Source organism: Macaca mulatta, chromosome 8 (genome assembly GCF_049350105.2).
Source record: "Macaca mulatta isolate MMU2019108-1 chromosome 8, T2T-MMU8v2.0, whole genome shotgun sequence".
NCBI lineage: Eukaryota > Metazoa > Chordata > Mammalia > Primates > Cercopithecidae > Macaca > Macaca mulatta.
Window position 1 is genome coordinate 23,990,615 of NC_133413.1, and position 23,382 is coordinate 24,013,996.

Genomic DNA, 23,382 nt, shown 5'->3' on the forward strand with positions numbered 1-23,382 from the left:
CAAAAGAGATGAAATAGCTATATTAATATCAGACAAAATACACTTTATTTTTTTGAGATGGAGTCTTGCTCTGTCGCCCAGGTTGGAGTGCAGTGGCATGATCTCGGCTCACTGCAGCCTCCACCTCCTGGGTTCAAGCAATTCTGCTGCCTCAGCCTCCCGAGTAGCTGGGATTACAGGTGCATACCACTACACCCAGCTCATTTTTTTTTTTTTTTTTTTTTGTATTTTTAGTAGAGACAGGGTTTCACCATGTTGACCAGGCTAGTCTGGAACTCCTGGCCTCAAACCAGCTCATTTTTTTTTTTTTTGTATTTTTAGTAGAGACAGGGTTTCACCATGTTGACCAGGCTAGTCTGGAACTCCTGGCCTCAAGTGATCCACGTACCTCAGCCTCCCAAAGTGTTGGGATTACAGGCGTGAGCCACTGTGCCCGGCCTCAGACAAAACAGACTTTTAAATAACACTTGTAAAGAGAGACAAGGAATGACATTTTATAATAGCAAAAGGGTCAATCCATGAGAAAGACATAACAATTATAAATATATGTGCACCTAACAGTAGAGACCCAAAAATACAGGAAAGAAAAACTGATATAATTAAAGGGAGAAATAGGCAATTCAGCAATAGTTTGAGACTTCAAAACTTTATTTTCAGTCTTAGATGTAACAATTAGACATAAGATCAACAAGGAAATGGAAGATTTGCACAACACTGTATGTAGTCTGACCATACCTAACAGACATTATGGAACACTCTACCCAGCCACCAAATACACATTCTTCTTAATGTATGTGGCACTGCTCTCCATGATAGGCTATAAAACAAGGCTCAATACATTTAAAAATGACTTTTAATCTTTCAAAATACATTCTCAACCCACAATAGAATGAAATTTGAAATCAGTAAAGGAAATTTGGGAAATTCACAAATACATGGAAATTAAACAAGACTGACTTCAAAATAACCAGTGGCTCAAAGAAGAAATTAAAAGGGAAATTAGGAAATAATTGGGAGATGACTGAAAACTAAAAACATATCAAAATTTATGGATGTAAGTAAAGCAGTGCTTAGAGGAAAATTTGTAGCTATAAACACTGTATTTTAAAATAAGAAAGATCTAAAAACAAACTAGCTTCCACCTTAAGGAAACAGAAAACAACAACAAACTAAACCCAAAACAAGGAGAAGGAAGGAAATAATAGACATTAGAGAGCTGGGTGCAGTGGCTCACGCTTGTAGTTACAGGTACTCCGGAGGCTGCGGTGGCAGATCACATGAGCCCAGGAGTTCAAGACGAGCTTGGGTAACATAGTGAGACCCTGTCTCTAAAAATAATAATATTAGTAGAGATTAGAGCATAAATAAATGAAATGGAGACTAGAAAAAGAATCAATGAAGCCAAAAGTTGATTTAAGGAAATAAAATTGACAACCTTTAGCTTAGCCCATTTATGAAAAATAGAAGAATCTGATAACTAAGATCAGGAATGAGAGCGGTAACATTGCCGCTGACCTTACAGAAATGCAGGGATTATAAGAGAATGCTGTGAACAACTATATACCAACAAATTAGATGCCCTAAATGGACAAATCCCTGGAAATACACAAAATACTGAAATTTTGGAATTAGACCATACATTTAAATAAGAAACCAGTTTTGCTTTGTTTTGTTTTTACGAACTTCACCCAAAATAGGAGGAGCACTTCCCTGCTTACACTATGAGGTCAGTATTACCCTGATGCTAAAGCCAAACAAAGCCATCACAAGAAAACTGCAGAAGGATCCAGACTGGAAAAGAAGTAAAACAATGAAAGGAACTTGTATATAGAAAATCCTAAAGAGTACACACATACAATTAGAGCTAATAAATGAGGGCAGCAAGGTTGAAGATACAAGATCAGTACATAATAATCAGTTGTATTTCTGTACACTAGCAATGATCAATCCAAAAATGAAATTCAGAAAACAATTTATGATAGCATAAAAATAAGCTATGTAGGAAAAATTTTTAACAAAAAAGATACTAGGCCAGGTGCGGTGGTGCACACCTGTAATCCCAGCCCTTTGGGAGGCTGAGGTGGGTGGTCACCTGAGGTCAGGAGTTTGGACCAGCCTGACTGACATGGTGAAACCCCGTCTCTACTAAATACAAAATAATAATAATAATAGCTGGGCATGGTGGTGCTTGCCTGTAATCCGAGCTACTTGGGAGGCTGAGACAGGAGAATCGCTTGTACCTGGGAGGCGGAGGTTGCAGTAAGCCGAGATTGTGCCATTGCACTCCAGCATGGGCAATAAGAGCAAAACTCTAAATAAATAAATAAATAATACTAGACATACTGGAAACGACAGAGCATTGTTAAAGAAATTGAAGATGTAGGCCAGGCGCGGTGACTCACGCCTGTAATCCTAGCACTTTGGGAGGCTGAGGCGGGTGGATCACTTGAGGCTGGAATTCAAGACCAGCCTTGCCAACATGGCAAAACCCCATCTCTACTAAAAATACAAGAATTAGCAGGGTGTGGTGGTGCATGCCTGTAATCCCAGCTACTCGGGAGGCTGAGGAAGGAGAATTGCTTAAACCCAGGAGATGGAGGTTGCAGTGAGCCAAGATCATGCCACTGCTACAGCCTGCACGACAGGAGCAAGACTCCATGTCAAAAAAAAAAATATTGGGCCGGACGCAGTGGCTCACGCCTGTAATCCCAGCGCTTTGGGAGGCCAAGACGGGCGGATCATGAGGTTGGGAGATGGAGACCGGATTCCTGGCTAACACGATGAAACCCTATCTCTACTAAAAATAGAAAAAATTAACCAGGTGTGGTGGTGGGCGCCTGTAGTGCCAGCTACTCGGGAGACTGAGGCAGGAGAATGGCGTGAACCTGAAAGGCGGAGCTTGCAGTGAGCAGAGATCGCACCACTGCACTCCAGCCTGGGCGACAGAGCCAGACTGCGTCTCAAAAAAAAAAGAAAAAGAAAAAGAAATTGAAGATCTAAATAAAGGGAAAGACATCTCATGTTTATGGATTGGAAGACAATATTGTTAAGATGCAATATTGGGAAGATTGGGAAGGAGAAAATAAAACTATCTTTGCAGTTTGCATGATTATGTAGAAAATCCCAGGGAACCAACAACAACAAAAAACCTGCTAGAACTAGTAAGCAAGAATTGCAAGGTTGCAGGATACACAGTTATTACACAAAAGTCAGTCTCTTAAAAGTCAGTTCCTTTCCTGTGTGCCAGCAATGAACAATTGGAATTTGAAATTAAAAACAACATTTATGGCCAGGTGTGGTGGCTCAGGCCTGTAATCTCAGCACTTTAGTAGACCGAGGTGGGCGGATCACCGGAAGTCAGGAGTTTGAGACCAGCCTGGCCAACATGGCAAAACCTACTAAAAATGCAAAAAAAACAAAACAAAACAAAACAGCTGGGTGTGGTGGTGCATGCCTGTAATCCCAGCTAATAGGGAGGCTGAGACAGAAGAATTGCCTGAACCCAGGAGGCAGAGGTTGCAGCGAGGCAAGATCACGTCACTGCACTCCAGCCTGGGTGACAGGGCGAGACTCCATCTCAAAAATAAATAAATAAAAACAACATTTATGTATTAGCAGAAAACGATGGAGTACTTTGGTTTAACTCTCCAAATGTGAATCTACAAATGCAACAAGATCCATTGCAAAAGTAACATTTTTTTTGCAGGAGTGGATAAGCAGATATTCAAATTCATGTGGAAATGCAAAATCACAGAATAATCAAGAACATCTTTAAAAAGAAGAACAAAGTAGACTCACAGTTTCTAATTTCAGAACTTGCTACAGCGATAAACAAGACTGTGGTAGTAGCATTGAGATAGACTCAAATCAGTGAAGTAAAAATGAGAGTCCAAAAATAAACCCATGTGCCTATGGCTGGTTAACTGATTTTCAGCAAGTTTGCCATTCAGTAGGGGAAAGAATAATGTTTTCAAGAAATGGTACTGGGACTACTGGATATCCACATACACAAGAATGACATTGAAGCTCTTCTTTACACAATATACAAACAGTAACTCCAAATGGATCAAAGACCTAAATGTAGGAATTAAAACTATAAAACTGGTCGAGCGTGGTGGCTCAGGCCTGTAATCCCAGCACTTTGGGAGGCCGAGGCGGGCGGATCACGAGGTCAGATCGAGACCATCCTGGCCAACATGATGAAACCGCATCTCTACTAAAAATACAAAAAAATTAGCTGGGTGTGGTGGCGCATGCCTGTTATCCTAGATACGCAGGAGGCTGAGGCAGGAGCATCACTTGAACCAGGGAGTTGGAGGTTGTGGTGAGCTGAGATCATGCCATTGCACACTCCAGCCTGGCGACAGGTGAGACTCCATCTCAAAAAAACAAAACAAAAAAAACTGTAAAACTGTAGACGATAACATACATGTAAATCTTTGTGACCATCTCTATTAATATTAGGCAACAGTTTATTAGATATGACACTGGAAGCAAAAGCAACCAAAGAAAAAATAGATTTGATCAAAATTAAAAACTTGTGCTTCAAAAGACACTATTAAAGTTAAAAGAGTGCATACAATGGGAGAAGTCATTCATCCAATACATGTAGAAAGGTTCTAGTATCCAGAATATATAAAGAATTCTTACAACTCAACAAGAAAAACACAACCCAATTTTAAAATGGGCAAACATGACTTAGACATTTCTTCAAAGAGTATATACAAATATTAAGCACATGAAAAGAAGCTAAATATCATTTGTCATTAGGGAGTTGGGAATCAAAACCATGAGATGCCACTTCACACCAAAACCAGATAAAGACATTGCAAGAAAGGAAAACTACAGAAAAATCCTCAACAAAACATTAGCAGAATGAGCCTGTGTAAAAAGAATTCTGCATTGAGACTATACTAAGTTAAATAACGCTCCTCCAGATTTATGTCCACCTGGAACCTGTGAATATGATCATATTTGGAAGCAGGGTCTTTGTAGATGTAATCAAATTAAGATGAGGTAAGACCAGATTAGAGTGGGCCCTAAGCCAGTGACGGGTATTATTCTAAGAAGACAGGGATAGGACACAGACAGGGAGAATACCATGGGAAGATGCAGACAAATGGGAGAAGGTGACGGGAAGAAGGAGGCAGAGATTGGAAGAATGTGTCTACAAGCCAGAAATGCCAAGGATTGAGACACCAGAAGCTTGAATAGACAAGGAAAGTTTTTTTATTTCTTTTTTTTTCTGAGACAGTCTTGCTCTGTCACCCAGGCTGGAGTGCAGTGGCATGATCATAGCTTACTACCTCCCAGGCTGAAGCAGTTTTCCCACCTCAGCCTCCTGAGTAGCTGGGTCTACGGGAATGTGCCACCATTTCTGGCTAATTTTTTAATTTTTTTGTAAAGACGGGGTCTCACAGTGTTGCTTAAGCTGGTCTGTAACTCCTGGATTCAAGCAGTTCTCCCGCCTTGCCCTCCCAAAGTGCTGGGGTTATAGGCATGAACCACTGCAGCCTAGCAAAAATTTGTTCATAGCGCCTTTGGGGGAAGCATAGCTCTGCTGATACCTTGGGAACCATCAGAGAATAAATCTTTGCTCTTTTGAGCCACCCAGTTCGTGCTACTTTGTTACAGCAGCCCCAGGAAACTAGTAAAATCACCAAGTGGGTTTTATTCCAGTTACGCAAGGCTGGTTCAACAGTCAAAAATCAGTTAATGCAATCCATCCATCAACAAGCTAAAGAAGAAAAATCGTATGACCACTTCAGTAGATGAAGAAAAATCATTTGACACTCATTCATGATTTAAAAAAAAAAAAAAAAAAAGGCCAGGTGCAGTGGCTCACTCCTGTAATCCCAGAACTTTGGGAGGCTGAGGTGGGCGGATCACCTGAGGTCAGGAGTTGGAGACCATCCTGACCAACATGGAAACCCTACTAAACTACTGTTTTTAGTCTCTACTAAAAATACAAAATTAGCTGGGCATGGTGGTGCATGCCTGTAATCCCAGCTACTCAGGAGGCTGAGGCAAGAGAATCACTTAAACCTGGGAGGCGGAGGTTGCAGTGATCCGAGATTGTGCCATTGCGCTCCAGCCTGGGCAACAAGAGTGAAACTCCATCTCAAAAAAAAAAAAAAAAAACGGATTCCCAGCAAATTGGGAATAGAGGGGAACTTCATCAGTTTGATTTAAAAATCTACAAAAAATCTACAGCTAACATCATACTTAATTGTGAAAAACTAGATGCTTTCCCCCTAAGATAGATGCTATAGTCTTTATGACTACTTTTAATCAACTTCATGCTGGAAGTCCTAGCTAATGCAGTAAGAAAAGGAAATTAAAGCCTTGCAGATGGGGAAGGAGAAAACAAAACTATCTTTACAGATAGCCTGATTGTCTATGTAGAAAATCCCAAGAAACCAACAACAAAAAAAACCCTGCTAGAATTAGTAAGTGAGAATTGCAAGGTTGTAGGATACACAGTTATACAAAAGGCTATTGCTTAAAAAAAAAAAAAAAAGTCAATTTCATTTCTGTGTACCAACAATGAACAATCAGAATTTGAAATTTTAGATGATAAATGTTTGTATTAGCAGAAGAAAATGGAGTGCTTTGGTTTCAGCCTAAACAAATTACATACAAGATGTAGACATGGAAAACTACAAAACTGATAAAAAAATCAAAGAATATCTAAAAAATGGAGAGAGATTCTGTATTCATTGATAGGAAGACTCAATATCATTAGGATGTCAATTCTTCCCAACTTTGATTGCTAGATTCAATGCAATCTTACTCAAAATCCCAGCAAGTGATTTTGTGGATATCAACAAACTTGATTCTAAGGTTTATATGGAGAGGTAAAGACACAGGATAGCCAACACAGTACTGCAGAGGTCTGATGCTGCCCAGCCTAAAGACTTACTGTAAAAACTACGGTAATCAAGATTGTGTGGTATGATGAAAAGACAGCTAAGTGGAACAGAATAGAAAGCCCAGAAATAGACCCACACAAATATAGTCAAGTGATTTTTGATAAAGGAACAAAGGCAAGTCAGTGGAAAAGCAGTGGTCTTTTCAAAAAATGGTGCTGGAACAAGTAGCCACCTACATGCAAAAAACTCCATGCATAGACCATACACCTTTTGCAAAAACTAAAATTATAGACATATGTTTAAAATGCAAAACTATAAAACTTATAGAAAACATAGAAAATCTAGGTGACTTTGAGTTTGGTGGTTACTTTTTAGGTATGATGTCAAAAGCCCATGAAAGGAAAAATTGATAAATTTTCATCGAAAATTCATCGAAATTAAAAACTGCTGGGAAACACTGATAAGAGAATGAAACGACAAGCCATGGTTAGGAGGAAATACTTGCAAAACACGTATCTGATGAAGAACTGATATAAAGTATACAAAGAACTCTTAAAACTCAACAGTAAGAAAATGAACAACCCAATTAGAAAATGAGCAAAAGACCTGAACAGACATCTCACCAAAGTGTATAGATAGGTAAGGACAGGTGTGGTGGTTCACGTCTGTAATCCCAGCACTTTGGGAGGATGAGGCAGGCAGATCACGAGGCCAGGAGTTTGAGGCCAGCCTGAGCAACGTGGTGAAACCCCATCTCTACTAAAAATACGGCTGGGCGCGGTGGCTCACACCTGCAATCCCAGCACTTTGGGAGGGGCTGAGGTGGGCTGATCACCTGAGGTAGGGAGTTCCAAGACCAACCTGACCAACATGGAGAAACCCCGTCTCTACTAAAAATACAAAATTAGCCAGGCGTGGTGGCGCATGCCTGTAATCGCAGCTACTCAGGAAGGCTGAGGCAGGAGAATCGCTTGAACCTGAGAGGCAGAGGCTGCGGTGAGCCGAGATTGTACCATTGCATTCCAGCCTGAGCAACAAGAGTGAAACTCCATCTCAAGAAAAAAAAAAAAAAAAAAAAGGCCAGGCATGGTGTCACATGTCTGTAATCAATCCCAGCTACTCAGGAGGCTGAGGCAGGAGAATCGCTTGAACCAAGGAGGCAGAGGTTGCAGTGAGCTGAGATTGCACCGCTGCACTCCAAGCTGGATGATAGAGCGAGACTCCATCTCAAAAATAGAGAGATGGCAAATTAGCATACAAGCAGATGTTCAATATCACATGCCCTTAGGGAACTGCAAATTAAAACAATGAGATACCACTACACACCTGTAAATGACCAGAATTCAAAAACTGGTAATGCCAAATGCTGGTGAGGGTGTGGAGCCACGGGAACACTCATTCACTGCTGGTGAGAATGAAAGTGGTACAACCACTTTGGAAAACAGTTTGGCAGCTAATTACTAAACTAGATATGTGCTTACATACACTTACCAGCAGTCACGCTCCTTGATGTTTTCCCAAATAAGTTGAAAACGCCCACACAAAAACTTGCACGTGAATGTTTATAGCAACTTTATTCATTATTGCCAGAACTTGGAAACAGAAATGTCCTTCAGTAGGTGAGTGGATAAACTGTCATGCATCCAAAGGAATATTAATTGTGTTAAAAGAGATAAGCCATTGAGCCATGAAAAGACATGGAGGAATCTTAAATACATATTGCTCAGTGAAAGATGGTAATCTGAAAAGGCTATATATGATTCCAGCCATATGATAAATGGCATTCTAGAAAAGGCACAAATGTGGAGACAGTAAAAAGTGACTGTCAGTGGTTTGGGAGGGGAAGAAAGGAATAGGTGGCACACAGGACTTTTAGGGCAGTGAAACTAACATTATGTATTTGTCAAAACCCATAGAACTGTACAACACATATGTAAACTGGACTATAGTTAAAGTGTCAACATTTAGTAATCAGTTGTAGCAAATGTACTGTAATGCAATATGATAACAAAAGGGGAAGCTGTTTATGGATGGGAATAGGAGGTGGGAGGAGGGCATAGGGAACTCTGTACTATTGCCTCAGGTTTTCTTGTAAACTTGAAAATTCCTCTAAAAAATAGTCTCTTAATTTAAGAACGCACGGACACAGCATGAGGTACCACATCATAGGCACGAGGATGTCAAAAATTTAAAAGAGGCCAGGCATGATGGCTCATGCCCGTAATCCCAGCTCTTTGTGAGGTCAAGGTGGGAGGATTGCTTGTGCCCAGGAGTTTGAGACTGCCTGGGCCACATAGGTCGACCCCTATCTCTACAAAAATAAAAAATGGCTGGGTGCGGTGGCTCACGCCTGTAATCCCAACACTTTGGGAGTCCGAGGTGGGTGGATCATGAGGTCAAGAGATGGAGACCATCCTGGCCAACATGGTGAAACCCCGTCTCTACTAAAAATACAAAAAGTAGCTGGGCATGGTGGTAGACGTCTGTAGTCCCAGCTACTCGGGATGCTAAGGCAGGAGAATGGCATGAACTTGGGAGGCAGAGCTTGCAGTGAGCCGAGATCGTGCCATTGTGCTCCAGCCTGGGTGACAGAGCGAGACTCCGTCTCAAAAAAATAAATTAAATAAATAAATAAATAATGAAAATAAATTACCTGGGCATGATGGTGCACATCTGTGGGCCCAGCTACTCAGAAGGCTGAAGTGGGAAGATGAGCCCGGGAGGTCAAGGCTGCAGTGAGCTGCGATTGTGCTGCTGCCCTCCAGCCTTGGTGACAGAGTAAGATCTTTTAAAAGAAAAGATTAAGTAGCCGGGCGCGGTGGCTCACGCCTGTAATCCCAGCACTTTGGGAGGCCGAGGTTGGTGGCTCACGAGGTCAGGAGTTCAAGACCAGCCTGGCCAAGATGGTGAAACCCCGTCTCTACTAAAAAATACAAAAAAATTAGCTGGGCATGGTGGCACACACCTGTAATCCCAGTTACTCCGGAGGCTGAGGCAGAGAATTGCTTAAAAACCTGGAGGGGCAGAGGATAAAATTTAAAAGACAAGTAATAAAAGTGTTGTCCAGGACATGGAGAAATTGGAAACTTCATAGATTGGTAATGGGATTGTAAAATAGTGCAGCTGCTTTGGAAAACAGTTGGGCAGTTCCTTAAAAAGTTAAACATGCCGGGCCTGGAGGTGCAAGCCTGTGGTCCCAGCTACTCTTAAAGATAAGGTGGGAGGGTCACTTGAACCCAGGAGTTTAAGGCTGTAGTGTGTGATGATCACACCTGTAAATAGCCACAGTACTCCAACTAGGGCAACATAGACTCCATATGTAAAATAAAATAAAAATCAAAGTTAAACAGATTTACCACATGACCCAAGAATTCTAGTCCTAGGTGTGTACCCAAGAAAATTGAAAACATAAGTCCACACAAAAACTTATACACAGATGTTCATAGCAACATTATTCATAATGACCAGAAATTGAAATAATACAAATGGGCCAGGTGCAGTGACTCACATCTATAATCCCAACACTTTGGGAGGCTGAGGCAGGCGGATCACTTGAGGCCAGGGGTTTGAGACCAACCTGGGCAACATGGCGAAGCCGCATCTCTACCAAAAATACAAAAACAATCAGCCAGGCATGGTAGTGTGCATCCGTAATCTCAGCTACTAGGGAGGCTGAGGCAAGAGAATCGCTTGAACCTGGAAGGCAGAGGTTGCAGTGAGCTGAGATCACACCACTGCACTCCAGCCTGGGCGACAGAGCAAGACTCTGTCTCAAAAATAAAATGAAATTTTAAAAATCCACAAATGTCCACAGACTGATGAATGGACAAAATGTGACATATGCATACAATGGAATATTATTCTGTAATAAGGAATGAAGGACTGAGACATACTACAACATGGATGAACTGTGAAAACAGTATGTTCAGTCAAATTATTTAAACATAAACCGTGGCTGGGCGCGGTGGCTCAAGCCTGTAATCCCAGCACTTTGGGAGGCCGAGACGGGCGGATCACGAGGTCAGGAGATCGAGACCATCCTGGCTAACAAGGTGAAACCCCGTCTCTACTAAAAAATACAAAAAACTAGCAGGGCAAGGTGGCGGGCGCCTGTAGTACCAGCTACTCGGGAGGCTGAGGCAGGAGAATGGCGTGAACCCCGGAGGCAGAGCTTGCAGTGAGCCGAGATCCAGCCACTGCACTCCAGCCTGGGTGACAGAGCAAGACTCGGTCTCAAAAAAAAACATAAACCATTTATGATTTTATTTGTGTAGTATAGTCCAACCCATGAAGACAAAACACATTAGTAGGTTCCAGGAGTCAAGGAGGCACTGGGGGAGTGACTGCCAGTAGATATGGGATTATCTTTCGGGGTGGTGAATATGGTTTTTTTTTTTTGAGATGGAGTCTCACTCTCTCCCCCAGGCTGGAGTGCAGTGGCTCAATCTCCGCTCACTGCAAGCTCCGCCTCCTGAGTTCATGCCATTCTCCTGCCTCAGCCTCCTGAGTAGCTGGGACTACAGGCGCCCATCACTACGCCCGGCTAATTTTTTGTATTTTTTTTTTGTTAGTAGAGACAGGGTTTCACCGTGTTAGTCAGGATGGTCTTGATCTCCTGACCTCGTGATCTGCCCACCTCGGCCTCCCAAAGTACTGGAATTACAGGTGTGAGCCACTAGGCCCAGCCGGAGTGATGAATATGTTCTAAAATTGAATAGTGGTGATGGTTTCAAAATTCTGAAAGTATAAAAAAACTTTGAATTGTATAGTTTAAGTGGATGAGTTTGGCCAGGCATGCTGGCTCACATCTGTAATCCCAGAGCTTTGGGAGGCCAAAGTGTGAGTATTGCTTGAGGCCAGGAGTTGAAAGCTGTAGTGAGCTATGATCACACCACTGTACTCAGGCCTGGGCGACAGAGTGAGACTTTGTCTCTAAATATAATAATAGTAAAGTAAATAAAAGGATGAGTTTTATGGTATATCAAACTATATTTCAGTGAAGCTGTTCAAAGTAAAAAGCACTCCTCCACCTGACAGCTTTTTAGTTCCCATGGTGGAATCAGCAGCCCTGCCAGGGAAGAATGCCTTCACATGCTTGGGTGATTTCCCCTGGGCCCCGTCCTTCCTCCTCTGATGCTGTGCCGCATCTAAGGCCTTCACAACACTACATGTTTTCATATTTTGTCCAGCTTTTCCACATGTCCTGAGTTGTGGGGCTTCTCAGAATTCATGGTTCACCACCTGAAGCCCCCCAGATAATCTTAAGCTCACATGTGATTTATTTAATTTAATATCTATATTTAGATTTGTATCTCTAGTTCAGGAGTTCTCAAAATGTTTGATATTAGGGCCCCTTTATATTCTTAAATTTTATTGAAGGCCCCCAAAGAGTTTTTATTTATATGGATACATATCTGTCAATAATTAGCATATTAGAAGGTAAAATTTTCAATGTTTATTAACTTACTTAGAAATCACAATAAGCCAGGCATAGTGGTGCATGCCTGTAGTTTCAGCTACTCAGGAGGCTGAGGTGGTAGGATCTTTTGAGTTCAGGAGTTTGAAACCGGCTTGGGCAACATAGCAAGACCCATCTCTAAGGAAAATTTTTAGTTGGCAAAGTGGCTCGTGGCTGTAATCCCAGCACATTGGGAGGCTGACGTAGGAGGAGCACTTGAGCCCAGGAGTTCAAGACCAGCCTGGACAACATAGTGAGACCTCATATGTATAAAAAATTGTTTAGGTTAGCTGGTCATGGTAGTATATCCCTGTAGTCTCAGCTACTCAGGAGGCTGAGGTTGGAGGATTGCTTGAGTTTAGGACGTTAAGACTGCGTGAGCCATCATCACACCATTTTACTCCAACCTGGGCAACAGAGCAAGACCTTGTCTCAATCAATCAATCAATCAATCAATTCAGCATGTTAACAGATTTTTTTTTTTTTTTTTTGAGATGGAGTCTCATTCTGTCGCCCAGGCTGGAGTGCAGTGGTGCGCTCTCAGCTCACTGCAAGCTCCGCCTCCCGGGTTCACACCATTCACCTGCCTCAGCCTCCCGAGTAGCTGGGACTATAGGCACTTGCCACCGTGCCCGGCTAGTATTTTTGTATTTTTTTTTTTAGTAGAGATGGGGTTTCACCGTGTTAGCCAGGATGGTCTCGATCTCCTGACCTCGTGATCCACCCACCTTGGCCTCCCAAAGTGCTGGGATTACAGGCGTGAGCCACTGCTGCCGGCCTTTTTTTTTTTTTTTTTTTTTTTTTTTGAGATGGAGTCATGCTCTGTTGCCCAGGCTGGAGAGCAGTGGTGTGATCTTGGCTCACTGCACCCTCTGCCTCTTGGGTTTAAGTGATTCTCCTACCTCAGCCTCCCGAGTAGCTGGGATTACAGGCACCCGCCACCATGTCTGTCTAATTTTTGTATTTTTAGTAGAGTTGGGGTTTCGCCATGTTGGCCAGGCCAGTCTCGAACTCAAGCTGGTGACCTCAGGTGATCTGCCCACCTCGGCCTCCTAGAGTGCTGGGATTACAGGCGTGAGCCACCGTGCCCGGCCAACCCATTCTTTTTTTTTTTTTTTTTTTTTTTTTTGAGACGGAGTCTTGCTTTGTCACCCAGGCTGGAGTGCAGTGGCACAATCTCCACTCACTGCAAGCTCCGCTTCCCGGGTTCACACCATTCTCCTGCCTCAGCCTCCCGTGTAGCTGGGACTACAGGCGCCTGCCACCACGCCCGGCTCATTTTTTTTTAAATGTATTTTTAGTAGAGACGGGGTTTCACCGTGTTAGCCAGGATGGTCTCGATCTCCTGACCTCGTGATCCGCCCGTCTTGGCCTCCCAAAGTGCTGGGATTACAGGCGTGAGCCACCGCGCCCAGTCCCAACCCATTCTTTATGCCTTTTCCTGACACATTTCTCCCTCTAGGGAGCAAATCTCTTACATTCCTCTGTTGCCAAAGCATTTTATTTATATCTTTATTATGTTATTTATAATGAGGGCATTTACTTTATGTATCTGCCTCCCTGCCTCCCCTTTTTGAGTTCTATGAGGATCTGGATTGTATTAAAATAATGTTTTAGCTGAGCGCGGTGGCCCACGCCTGTAATAATCCCAGCACTTTTGGAGGCTGAGACAGTGAGGCACATCACTTGAGGTCAGGAGTTCGAGACCGGCCTGGGCAACATGGCAAAACCCCATCTCTGCTAAAAATACAAAAATTAGCCAAGCATGATGGCGGGTGTCTGTAATCCCAGCTACTCAGGGAGCTGAGGCAGGAGAATCACTTGAACCTGGGAGGCGGAGGTTGCAGTGAGCCTAGATCATGCCATTGCATTCTAGCCTGGGTGACTGAGCGAGACTCCATCTCAAAAATAATAATAATGTTTTAATTTTCCGAGATAAATACAATGGCTCATATCTAGTGGACACGAAGTATTTGTTCTGTGAATGAATAGAGCCACACATAAAAACATCTCAAACACTCAGCAGACATTTTTTGCCTAACTGAGCCTTGCCCAAGGGATACCAAGATTAATAAGCACAGTCTTGCTTTCAAGAGCATTCAATACTTACTGTTTCATGTGTCTACTGAGTACTGAAGTGGTTTTTGTAACATACATTTAGGAGTTCCAACCTGGACAACATATTGAGACTTTGTCTCTACTATAAATAAAAAAATTAGCTGGGTTTGATGGCACATTCCTGTAGTCCCAGCTATCCTTATAGTCCCAGCTGCTCAGGAGGCTGAGTCAGGAGGATCGCTTGAGCCCAGGAGGTTGAGTGATAGAACAAGACCCTGTCTCAAAAAAGGAAAAGAAAAAAAACACGTTTAGGAGTTATGTTTCAGCCTTGTAATTTGTCTTATATTCTGACTCCTCCCTCAACCATAGTTTTATAACTTATAAAATGAAGAAAATAGACTGGATGACCTAGACAGCTTAACATTGTTGATTATTTTTAGATTTTTCAGCTGCTTGATTCCTTTCAGTTCTGTTAGAGGCCTACATAGGGCTGAGTGTGGTACCTTGAACTCGGTGGTTGGTTGGCAAATGTTAAAGAAGGAGGTGATGTCAATAATTACCAAAGTCAAATTTGATTTCTATTTTTCTTTTTTTTTTCTTTTTTTGAGCTGGAATCTTACTCTGTCACCCAGGCTGGAGTGCAGAGGCACAAACTCCGCTCACTGCAACCTCTGTCCTCCGGGTTCAAGCGATTTTTCTGCCTCAACCACCCAAGCTGGAATTACATAGGTGCACGCCACTATGCCTGGCTCATTTTTGTATTTTTAGTAGAGATGGGGTTTCACCATGTTGCCCAGGCTGGTCTCAAACTCCTGACCTCATGTGATCCGCCTGCCTTAGCCTCCCAAAGTGCTGGGATTACAGGCATGAGCCCCACTGTGCCCGGCCCTCTATTTCTCACTCTGTTGATTTTTTAAGTCCCTTCTTTGTGCTTCAGCATATCTGTATATCCTTGATGTAGCTCAGTCTCAACTTTTGTGTACAGTATATATACATATATATATGTGTATATAAAGATTTTACTTTATCCCTTTTAACAATCCTGAGAAGGTGAGGGGATCATTTTTCTTCACTTTTCAACTGAAGAAACTGAGTCCTGAAGGTCATAGCTAAAGGAGCAGCAGAGTCAGACTCAGTCCCAGGGTCTCCTGATCCAAAATCCAGTGTACTCTCTGTTTCCTTGTCTGTCAAATGAGGGTTTCTTCCAGATCTGAGCTCCTGGGTTATCTACCTTTTAACACAGCGAGTCAGTTAGTAGTCTTTGGGAATTAACAGGAACTGGTAACTTGAGCAGAATAGAAATTGGCAAGATCCTGCAGAGTCTCAGAGGACTGGTGAGAAGGTGGAGCCCCAGGCTGGAAAATGGGCATGATTCAGGCTAACTCCTGGGGTTTCAGAAGCAGGGGCCTGAAGGGGTACTGCCACTGAAGGGTCAAACTCCACTGTTTTTCATTCCCTACTCAAGATGGAGAGCAAGGGAGGAGCAGTCTGTTGGTGTGGCTTGAGTCATCTACACATCCTTTGGTTAGTGAAGTGGTTCTCAACTGGGAGCAATTTTGTCCTCCCAGCGGGTGATATATAAAGGCATTTTTAGTTATAAGGGTAAGAGATTGCTCCTGGCATTTAGTGGATAGAGGCCAGGGATGATGTTAAATGTGGATTCTGCAGTGCACAGGACAGCCCTCTAGGATGAAGAATTATCCACCCACAAATGTCAGTAGTGGTGACAGGTTGGGAAGCCTTGGGTTGGGTTAGGGCACGTTAACTAATAGTCCCACCAGACAGGAGGAAACTCAAGTGCTATTACTGAGAAAACATGGAGTAGATGCTGGAAAGCCAAAAAACAATTTTAAAGGTACTTCAGGCCAGGTGTGGTATCTCACACCTGTAATCTGAGCACTTTGGGAGGCCAAGGCAGGCATATCACTGAGTCCAGGAGTTTGAGACTAGCCTGGGCAACATGGTGAAACCTCTGTCTCTACAAAAAATACAAAAGTTAGCTAGGCATGGTGGCACACACTTATAGTCCCAGCTACTCAGGAGGCTGAGGCAGGAGGGATGGCTTGAGCCCGGGAGGTGAAAGTTGCAGTGAGCAGAGATGGTGCCACTGCACTCCAGCCTGGGCAAGAGGGTGACACCCCATCTCAAAAAAATAAAGGTATCATAAACTGGGGCAATCTGAGACTGTGAGGATGAATTACATACTTGTAAATGTAGTGCTTGAGGCTTCTTAGGAAAGGGGGTCATTAATAAAATATTTGAAATTCTGGGCCAGAAGTGGTGGCTCATTCCTGTAATCTCAGCACTTTGGGAGGCTGAGGGAGGAGGATAACCTGAGACCAGGAATTTGAGACCAGCCTGGGCAACATAGTGAGACCCGTCTCTAAAATTTTTTTTTTTTTTTTTTTTTTTTTTTTGAGACAGAGTCTTGCTCTGTCGCCCAGGCTGGAGTGCCGTGGCGTGATCTCGGCTGACTGCAAGCTCCACCTCCTGGGTTCACACCATTCTCCCGCCTCAGCCTCCCGAGTAGCTGGGACTACAGGTACCAGCCACAATGCCCGGCTAATTTTTTCATATGTTTAGTAGAGACAGAGCTTCACTGTGTGTTAGCCAGGATGGTCTCGATCTCCTGGCCTCGTGATCCGCCCATCTCGGCCTCCCAAAGTTCTAAATGTTTTAAAATAAAATTAGGTCGGGCGCAGTAGCTCATGCTTGTAATCCCAGCACTTTGGGAGGCCAAGGTAGGCGGATGACCTGAGGTCAGGAGTTTGAGACCAGCCTGCCCAACATGGCAAAACCCCGTCTCTGCTAAGAATACAAAAATTAGCCAGGCATGGTGGTGCACACCTGTAGTCCCAGCTAGTCCCGGCTACTTGAGAGGCTGAGGACCAAGAATTGCATGAACCCGGGAGGCAGAGATTTCAGTAAGTCAAGATTGCGTCACTGCACTCCAGCCTGGGCAACAGAGCGAGACTCTGTTTCAAAAAAAATTAATTGATTTAATTAACTGGCATAGCGACAAGCACCTGTAGTTCCAACTACTTGACAGGCTGAGGCAGGAGAATCTCTTGAGCTTAGGAGTTTGAAGCTGCAGTGGCTATCATTGCACCACTGCAGTCTAACCTGAGCAACAGAGTGAGACCTCAATTATTAAAAAAAAAAAAAAAAACAAGAAAAAATTGAAACTCAGAACTTTGTAAAGGGATTCTAAGTGCTTATTTTTTAAAAGTATTCTTGGAAATCACATTTTCTTGTAGTGTAACCTGTAAGGAACAGTGCATACATATATATAATTTATATCTAAACCTAATTCATAATTTAGGTTTTTGGGTGGTTTTTTTTGTTTGTTTTTGTTTTTGTATTTTTTGAGACAGAGTCTCACTGTGTCACCCAGGCTGGAGTGCAGTGGTGCAATCTCGGGTCACTGCAACCTCCACCTCCCATGTTCAAGCAATTCTCCTGCCTCAGCCCCCTGAGTAGCTGGGACTATAGATGTGCACCACCACACCTGACTAATTTTTGTATTTTTAGTAGAGACGAGAGTTTCACCATGTTGGCCAGGGTGGTCTTGAACTCCTGACCTCAGGCGGTCCACCCACTTTGGTCTCCCAGAGTGCTGGGATTACAGGCATGAGCCACTTGTGCCCAGCCCATAATTTAGGTTTCTGAGGGTAAGTGTGAACACAAACTTAGAATGAACCACACTCCACTAGAATCAAAACCAAATTAAATTAAAGCACTTTTAAAGGGAACTTCCATTTTAAGTTGAACTGAACTTATCCTCTTGAATTTATTTTATTTTATTTTTTTTCGAGATGGAGTTTCGCTCTTGTTACAATCTCAGCTTGCTGCAACCTCCACCTCCTGGGTTCAAGTGATTCTCCTGCCTCAGCCTCCCAAGTAGCTGGGATTACAGGTGCTCGCCACCATGCCAGCCTACTTTTTGTATTTTTAGTAGAGACGGGATTTCAGCATGTTGGCCAGGCTGGTCTTGAACTCCTGACCTCAAGTAATCCACCCACCTTGGCCTCCCAATGTGCTGGGATTACAGGCGTGAGCCACCGTGCCAGGCCCTTCTTGAATTATTGAAGTTGAACACCTGCCGGGCGTGGTGGCTCACGCCTGTGATCCCAGCACTTTGGGAGGCCAAGGCCGGTGGATCATGAGGTCAGGAGATCGAGACCATCCTGGCTAACGCAGTGAAACCCCGTCTCTACTAAAAATACAAAAAATTAGCTGGGCATGATGGTGGGTGCCTGTAGTCCCAGCTATTCTGGAGGCTGAGGCAGGAGAATGGCGTGAACCCGGGAGGCGGAGCTTGTAGTGAGCAGAGATCGTGCCACTGCACTCCAGCCTGGGCAACAGAGCGAGACTCCGTCTCAAAAAAAAAAAAAAAAGAAGAAGTTGAACACAACTAGAACACGATTATATTCCCTAAATGGGGAAAAAAAGTATTCTTCAAATTGATTCAAGCAAGCATTTAATTTAATTTGGACCCATAGATAATTCACATATCTAGCTGTTTGCTCATTACTTAGTTCCAGTAAAAATGTTTCACAGCATACCAGATTGTAGGATAATACTTAGTAAAGGGTCTTTTTACTTGTCAGCAACTTGAGATGTTGCAAATAGGTAAAAATCTGATGGCGGCGGATCTGTGGCATATGTGGTCTTATGTTAGAATTTCTCTAACACTTTACCTCATTCTTTGCCCAGACAGTTATTAGTGTTAAATCCAATAGAAGGAAAATTGATTCAGCCTGTAGTTTTCCCACCATTCCTTTGAACTTGTTTGCATTGTTTGTGGATAAGCTGTATGCGTGTGACTCATAACTTGCTTGTTTTGCTTTCATGTTTTATAACACCTTTGCTGCACCAGGCGTGTTTTACTACCCCAAGGAAGTCTAAAAATGATCAGAAGCTTTTTTTCCCTGCCCTCTAGGCACAGTAGCTTTGAGACTAACTGCAAAAGGATCTGCCCTGACTCCAGGTTGCACAATGTGAGTAGGCCTCTCACTGACTGTGGTCTGTAGCCTGAGGGCCCTGTGAGTCACCACATCCTGGCTGTCATTTCAGGTGAACCACTGTCTACCAGAGAAGATTGTGGTATACCGTGATGGAGTGTCTGATGGCCAACTGAAGACAGTTGCCAACTATGAGATTCCTCAACTACAGAAGTGTTTTGAGGCTTTTGAGAATTATCAGCCCAAGATGGTGGTGTTCGTAGTTCAGAAGAAAATCAGTACTAATCTATATCTGGCTGCTCCTCAGCACTTTGTGACTCCTACTCCTGGAACTGTGGTAGATCATACAATAACAAGCTGTGAGTGGTAAGTGAGTAAAATATGTAGTATTGGAGGAAGAATAAGTTGGAGATGTTATCACTTTCCTGAGTATTGGAATGGGGAGGTTTCCTGGAGAGGTGTGGACTAGAATCTCAGAGATGCTACCATTAAAAGAATGAAGCTTTAAAAAATATTTAAGGGCCTGGCATGGTGGCTCACACCTGTAATCCCAACACTTTGGGAGGCCGAGGCTGGTAGATCACCTGAGGTCAGGAGTTCAAGACCAGCCTGGCCAACATGGCAAAACCCTGTCTACTAAAAATACAAAAATTAACCATGTGTGATGGTGTGTGCCTGTAATCCCAGCTACTCAGGAGATTGAGACAGGAGAATCACTTGAACCCAGGAGGCAGAGGTTGCAGTAAGCTCAGATCAGGCTACTGTAATCCAGCCTGGGCAACAGAAAGAGACTCTGTCTCAAAACAAAAAAAGATTTTAAAACAAGAAAGCTTTTACCTGTTAAGTGTAAAGTTGAGCATACATTGTTTTGCTAAGATAGTGTATGCTTAACTTCTAAAGGTAGATAAGGGAGTTTCTACCACCATTTTTTTTTTTTTTTCTTTTTTTCCTTTTTGAGGCAGGGTCTCACTTTGTTGTCCAAGCTGGAGTGCAATGATGTGATCTCAGCTTACTGCAGCCTCAACCTCCTTAGGCCCAGGTGATCCTTCCACCTCAGCCTCCTGAGTAGCTGGGACATTAGGCGTATGCCCAACTAATTTTTGTATTTTTTGTAGAGATAGGGTCTTGCCGTGTTGCCCAGACTGGTCTTGAACTCCCGGGCTCAAGGAATCTGCCTGCCTCAGCCTTCCAAAGTGCTAGGATTATAGGCGTGAGTCACTGCACCCAGCCTGCTACCAGCACCACCATTCTTCAGTAGCCTCTTGAGTCAGGAGACCTGGGTTCTAATCCTGGCCTGGCCTCTGTGTCCTTGGTCCAGTCATTTGACCTCTCTGAGCCTTAGTTGAAGCAGCTAGAATGATCTCCAGATCTTTGCCAGCTCTGTCTGGCCAAATCTGACCATATCACTGATTTGTGGTTTTTCCTTCCTAGGGTGGATTTCTACCTTCTTGCCCATCATGTACGGCAGGGCTGTGGCATTCCTACGCATTATGTCTGTGTTCTCAACACTGCAAACCTGAGCCCTGATCATATGCAGAGGTGGGCCCGTCAGTAACTTACTCTTACTCTTTCTTAAATAATTCCGGCGTGCTAGCTAAGATGGATTCACTCTTCACCCTCAAATACATTTACCTCTTGATTTTCTTCTTCATATCTGTGACAATACTGGTGTCTTTTTGAGGAGTGATTAGAAATCCTGGTTTTATATTAAAATTACTTAAAGAGCTTTAAAAAATGTTGATGCCAGGCTTCCCCCCAAATATTCTGAGGCATCTGTATTTTTAAAATCTGTTCCAGGTGATTATGATATACAGCCAGACTTGAGACCCAACGTCATTGAGTTCAGATTATGTAAATACTCCACTAGGGTACTTACCTGTCTCCAGCCTTTTCTTGTAAACAAGAAATATTTTCTCTTTGTTTTCCTATAAAAACAGGAGGCCGGTGCGGTGGCTCTTGCCTGTAATCCCAGCACTTTGGGAGGTTGAGGTGGGCGGATCACCTGAGGCCAGGAGTTTGAGACCAGCCTGACCAACATAGCAAACCCCTCACCCCCATCTCTACTAAAAATAGAAAAATTAGCCGGGCATGGTGGCGCATGCCTGTAATCCCAGCTACTCGGGAGGCTGAGGTGGGAGAATCTCTTGAACCCGGGAGGAGGAGGTTGCAGTGAGCTGAGATTGCGCCATTGCACTCTAGCCTGGGCAACAGAGCAAGACTCCGCCTTAAAAAAAAAAAAAAAAACCACACACACAGGGAAGTGCCTACATTGAGAAGATTTACCCATGTCGTCTGACTTATGAATAGTGGGAATAGAAACAAGTCCACTTAAAAATAATGATTCTAAAAAGCTGCATCATGTATTCCTCTGCTCCCCAGTTTTCAGGAAGGTGTGCTCTGTGTCATATGCCTGTGGGTATTGTATTGTATTGCATGCCACAAATTGAAGGTGGAGGATGATGAGAATTATGTATTCTTCTTGGCCTACAGGCTGACTTTCAAACTGTGCCACATGTACTGGAATTGGCCTGGCACCATCAGAGTTCCAGCTCCTTGCAAGTATGCCCACAAGCTAGCTTTCCTGTCAGGACATATCCTGCATCATGAACCAGCCATCCAGCTGTGTGAGAACCTGTTCTTCCTGTGACTGCGCAGCCTGGAGATGGGCTGGTGAGAAGACAGGCAGCCTCTGAACTCAGCTGTGACTATTGCAGAATCAACGGAGACTGAAGTGGGCTTTTGTGTTATTTTCCCTTTCTCCAACCCTGTAGAATAAGATTTCTTTTTTGTCTTTTAAAGCTAATATTGCCAAGAAGTAAGTTTCTAAGTAACAGCTGAAAATGGCCTTGTTGTCTATGTAGAGCAAGTTACGGTAGTACTGCCGCTCTGCAGGTAGAGCAGGTGACTCTGGGGGACCATTAAGAGCCTCCAGCCAGGCGCGGTGGTTCATACCTGTAGTCCAAGCACTTTGGGAGGCCGGGGTGGGTGGATCATGAGGTCAGGAGATCGAGACCATCCTGGCCAACATGGTAAATACACCATCTCTACTAAAATACAAAAAAATTAGCCTGGCGTGGTGGTGCACGCCTGTAGTCCCAGCTACTCAGGAGGCTGAGGCAGGGGAATCCCTTGAATCCGGGAGGCGGAGGTTTCAGTGAGCTGAGATTGTGCCACTGCACTCCAGCCTGGTGACAGAGCAAGACTCTGTCTCAAAAAAAAAAAAAAAAAAAGCCAACATGAGCTGCAGAAACCTGCAGAAGCAGCCATTATACTTCTAAGGTGTGCCCACCAAGTGGTTCCCATTTCTGGAGCCAGAGATGATAATTAATGAAGTCATCGCATGTTTCCTAAAGAGAATAAGTCAGGCAACTGGGAAAGGCAGTGGAAGGTCTGTGAAGCAAAGTTTTCGAGTAGATACTGCTATTACTGGCAGGTGTGCAAGGCGAGTAGTAAAATCAGTTTGTGGCATAGGTAGGCCCTTGCTGACTAAATCCTTTCTGGGGATTGAATTGATGATGTCCTGTGACTTGAGTTGGATTTGAAAATGGCTTCCCTTGGCCTCTTGAAAGAGTGCAGATGAAGCTTTTTCCGTAGCTTCCGGTAAGTTTCCAGCATACCATGTCGATTTCTTCCTCCCCCAGATATACACATGTCTTTTGCTCTTTGTGCCTGGTCTTCAGTAATTTTTAGTTTTTTAACAGGTGGAAAAAATCTAGCAGCTAGGCAAGTTCAGGTTGGGGTGGGAGTTTTTAGTGAGCTTTTCTCCCAAGTGTGTGGCCTTTATTTCTATTTATATATGTTTGTAAATGGAGTGACCCCCTTTCTCTTGCAAAATAACCTCTTCCTGGCTGTTGGCTCACCTTGCTGGAATTTTTCTGAATCCAGGTTAAGATTTCCAGAAGTCAGCTTTGGAAAACGTGACACTCCTACCAAAGTCCAGACGGTTTAGAAAGTTGTCACATACCATGGGTTTCAGTGTTTTTGGAAAGCCGTTTTTTTCTGTTTTTTTTCCCCCCCTCCATTTTAGAAT

The 23,382-nt window shown here is 43.4% G+C and overlaps 1 protein-coding gene across 13 annotated transcripts in view; it reads left to right on the plus strand.

Annotated features, from left to right (window-relative positions):
- The window catches only part of PIWIL2 (piwi like RNA-mediated gene silencing 2), a 91,930-nt gene extending 69,778 nt beyond the window's left edge, over nucleotides 1-22,152 (plus strand). For 9 of the 13 annotated variants that reach the window (XM_077942618.1, XM_077942620.1, XM_015144894.3 and 6 more), the window contains 3 exons: nucleotides 19,465-19,718; nucleotides 20,784-20,891; nucleotides 21,843-22,152. In XM_077942618.1, coding sequence (XP_077798744.1) covers nucleotides 19,465-19,718; nucleotides 20,784-20,891; nucleotides 21,843-21,999 — 519 coding nt within the window. In that variant the 3' untranslated portion in view covers nucleotides 22,000-22,152. 13 annotated transcript variants of the gene reach the window in all.
- The last annotated feature ends 1,230 nt before the right edge of the window (nucleotides 22,153-23,382 follow it).